The 3,512-nt window shown below is 62.6% G+C and overlaps 1 protein-coding gene across 1 annotated transcript; it reads right to left on the reverse strand.

The window, feature by feature from the left end:
* Positions 1–2,618, reverse strand: CBX8 (chromobox homolog 8). The gene is made up of 5 exons (XM_012663077.1): positions 2,467–2,618; positions 2,027–2,070; positions 1,788–1,853; positions 1,588–1,654; positions 1–1,133 (listed from the first exon to the last, which is right to left on the reverse strand). Exons 1-5 carry the CDS (start codon positions 2,533–2,535, stop codon positions 246–248), a joined length of 1,134 nt encoding a protein of 377 aa, XP_012518531.1. The 5' UTR covers positions 2,536–2,618; the 3' UTR covers positions 1–245.
* Between the last annotated feature and the right edge of the window lie 894 nt (positions 2,619–3,512).

Raw genomic sequence — 3,512 nt, forward strand, 5'->3', positions numbered from 1 at the left:
AATATATATATTTAGATATTTTTCTTAAATAACATATTTACATCTAATAGAAAATATAACTCTAGAGATAATCTTTCCAACCAAAACTGAGGGGAAGGGGGAATGAAAGGGGCTGAAGGGGGTGTGAAGTGAGGGACAGGACCAGCCAGGCGGCCACATCCCACCAGAAATAAAAAGCATTACGCCGAGCTTGCGCTCTCTCTCTCTCCCCTGCTCTCTTGTCCTGGGCTCACCCACTCAGCAATTCATCTTTTCTCTTTAAAAAAGCCTTGGTCCGTGTTACTTTCCTTAATGGTGACGGTCAAAAAGTTTGAGGTCACGTCTGTGACCACCACTTTCTCCAGGTTAGTCAGGGAGGGGCTCCAGGACTCTTCCTCAGGGTCCCCCAGGATTCTGGCCACTGGGATCCTGGCGATGAGGGAGGGCCTTCCCCCCTGGGCCCCCATGTCCCGGTACAGGCCTCCCACAGAGCCAGGGGTGCCTGAGCCATGCCGGACCCGGGGGCCTCCAGGGTCTAGGGCACTCTGGCCTTTGGCCTCCAAGAAGGCAGGCCTGTGCTTTATGACCCTGGCTGGGAAAGTGTCCACAGCCAGCTTGCCCGTGGTCTCCGCTGAGCTAGGGCTGGTCACACCACACTGCACCAGGTCCGAGTCCTGCCTTCGGGCCAGCTGGATCACGCTGTGGCCTGCTGGGAACTTTCCTGCCCCTGAAGGGGTGTCCTCCAGCTTCCTGCCCTTGAGGTAATCTCCGAGGCCATCGCTGGGTTCTCCTAAGGGCCTCTGTGAGGGGTCCAGGAGCTCCTTCCGGGGCTTGGGACCTCGCTTCTTCGAGCTGTCCCCTGGTGAGCTGGGCTTGTCATCGACGCGGCTGGCTGCCCGCTCTCGCTCTCTCTCACGTTCCCTCTCTCGTTCCCGCTCCCTCTCCCGCTCCCGGTCCCGAGGGGGCTCTGCTCGGCAGGTGCTGCTGGTGCTGCTGCTACTCCCTGGTGGGGACAGACCCATGTTCCGAAGGCCTTCTCGGGCCCGGGAAGTAGAGGCCAGGTCCTGGGGCGAGCGGCCGGGGTAGGGGATCCGAATGCCCCGGGCTGAGTCACTTCGGAACTCGTAAGTCTTGGCCTTGGCCTTGGCCTGGGCCTGCAGGAGAGAAGGTGGTGTCAAGAGTAGAGCAGGCCCTGCCCCACCCCCAGGACCCCTCCTCTAACCTTAAACTCCCACTTCGTTCTCTGACGCCTGGGAATTTGTGAGTGAGTAGGGAGGGGGTGGGGCTGAGAGGTGGCAGTATGTGGGAAGGAATAGAGGTCTGCCTGGAAGCAGCTGTTTGCAGAAAGCACACTTTTTGTATTCACTCACATGTCCATTTGGAATGGCTGGGCAGGAGGTTAAAGAAATTCTAGTGTGGCTAAGCCCCTCCCCGCAGACACCCCTTGGTGCTGCCACTAACTTGGTGACATCCTGTTAGGGGACTCCCTCCTAGATTTACAAAGAGGCAACATGTGTGGACACCGCATTGGCTCATAGCCCTCAGGGCCCCCTTCCCAGAAAGTAACCCAAAAATATCACTGTCCACCATTGGACACTGCCATCCTACCTTGAGGAGGAACGTTTTGGGTTTCGGTCCTCGTTTTTTGGGGCCATAGAGCTCCATCTCTCGTTCCCTGGAGACAGGAGGGAGGGTGAAAGGGTGTATGAGTAAAAAAAAAAAAAACCAAGTGGGACTCCAGTCCAGGCTGGACAGAAGCCACCCTGCATGTTTCTAGGTTAGTGGCTGGGGCTTGGAAGGGTCTGTACCTTTCCTCAAAGGCTGCCAGCAAGCGAGCATCCAGGATGTTCTCTTCCGGCTCCCAGGTACTGTACCTGAAGGAACCAGGAAGAAGCGGGCATCAGTCCCAGGAGCAGGGGGGAGCAGAGGGTGTGTGTGTAACTTTTCTCGTTGCATTGTATTGTATTTCAGTATAAAGGGAAAAAGAGGAAGAAAGAAACCTCCCGAGTAACAGTCTGGGTTTGAGAATTGCATATAACAGACTTACTTCTGCGACCAGCCCTTCCATTTCACGAGGTATTCCATGCGTCCCTGCAGATGCAAAGGGGAAAATGTGTGTGTGTGTGTGTGTGTGTGTGCATGGGGAGAAATGCATGACGAGGACACAAGAAATACATGCGAAAATGCATGCACCAAATGAATGCTCAAAACCCCACCGCCAAAGGCAGGCGCCCGCTGCACCACCCCTGCACCTAGGGCTGCACAAAGTGCATGCACCGGCATCCATCCCCCACCCCGCCCCCCACCCGTGCAATCTGTGCATCGCTGCAAGTCTAAGGGAAGCGCTGGGGCTCAGAGCCGCCGCCGCCGCCGCCACGGCCGCGGCCGCTGCTGGGACCTGGGGGAAGGGAAGCTGGGCTGCAGCAGGGGAGGGAACCGGCGGAGGGGAGGGCCCGCCGCGCCGAGCCCGAGGCCCGGGGCACCTACTTTCCTTATGCGCCGCTTCAGGAGGGCTTCGGCCGCGAACACCCGCTCCCCCACCGCCGAGAGCTCCATGTTGACTCGCCTCTTCCCCCCTCGGCCGCTTCCAGGAGCAGAAAAGCAGCAGCCAGCGCACGACAGACCATAATACTCTCCCGCTGACGTCAGTTCTCCTCCCCTCCCCGCGCGCCCGCGCCCTCCCGCGGCCCCCCCGCGCCGCTCCTCGAGCCCCCCCCGTCCGCGCTTCCTCCCGCCCCACGTGTTGCTAACGACGTTGCTAGAGCCGAGCGGCCGGAGGCCTGCGCCCCCACGCGCTGATTGGCCGAGCTCCGGGCCACGCCCCTCTCCCTGTCTCCCCCGCGTTGCTACGTGACCCGCGTTCCAATCGCCAGGGGGCGGAGTCCGAGGCCACTCCAGAGACAGAGCGGGCGGGGGTGGCGGGCGCCGCCGGAAGTGACGCCACGGGGAGGGCGGGCCCGGCCGCTGTCAGTCTACGGGGCTGGCCAGGGGGGCCGGCTGCCCTCTGTCCTCGCCAGGGCCCCCTCCCCCGCCGCCAAGTTGTCCCTCCGGTGTTCGGCGTCCCTCACAGCTCTCGCTGGGACCCCCGCGGCGGTGTCAGCCGGGCTCCGCCCCCTCGGCAGACCCCGGCCCGCCCCACCCCCACCGCCGGGACTCGCGCCCTCCCCTCCTCCCGCCGCCGCCCGCGCAGCACAATGCACAATGCACAGGTGCCCGGCCACTGCGAGCCGCGCCCGAACCCCGAGGCCCGGCGACGCGCCCGCGGCCCCTCCTGTGCCCGGCCCCCTCCCCCCGGAGCCGCACACCGACCCTCGGTCTCCATGGCAACGGCCTCCCCCGCGGTCGCCAGCCGGGTCCCGCTAACAAATCAATGTGCCTGTGTCTCGGTCTCCTGTCGCGCAGCCCTGCCCTAGGCCACCCTCCGGGCCCCGTAAGCCGGGCTGGCTGGACCGCTCGCCCGGCGCAAGCCGCGTGCGGACCTGATGGAGGCCTGGCATTTCCCACCCGAGCCCTCCCGCGGCCCGGGACCCCGC

The sequence above is a fragment of the Propithecus coquereli genome, unplaced genomic scaffold, assembly GCF_000956105.1.
Source record: "Propithecus coquereli isolate 6110/MARCELLA unplaced genomic scaffold, Pcoq_1.0 Scaffold794, whole genome shotgun sequence".
Lineage (NCBI taxonomy): Eukaryota > Metazoa > Chordata > Mammalia > Primates > Indriidae > Propithecus > Propithecus coquereli.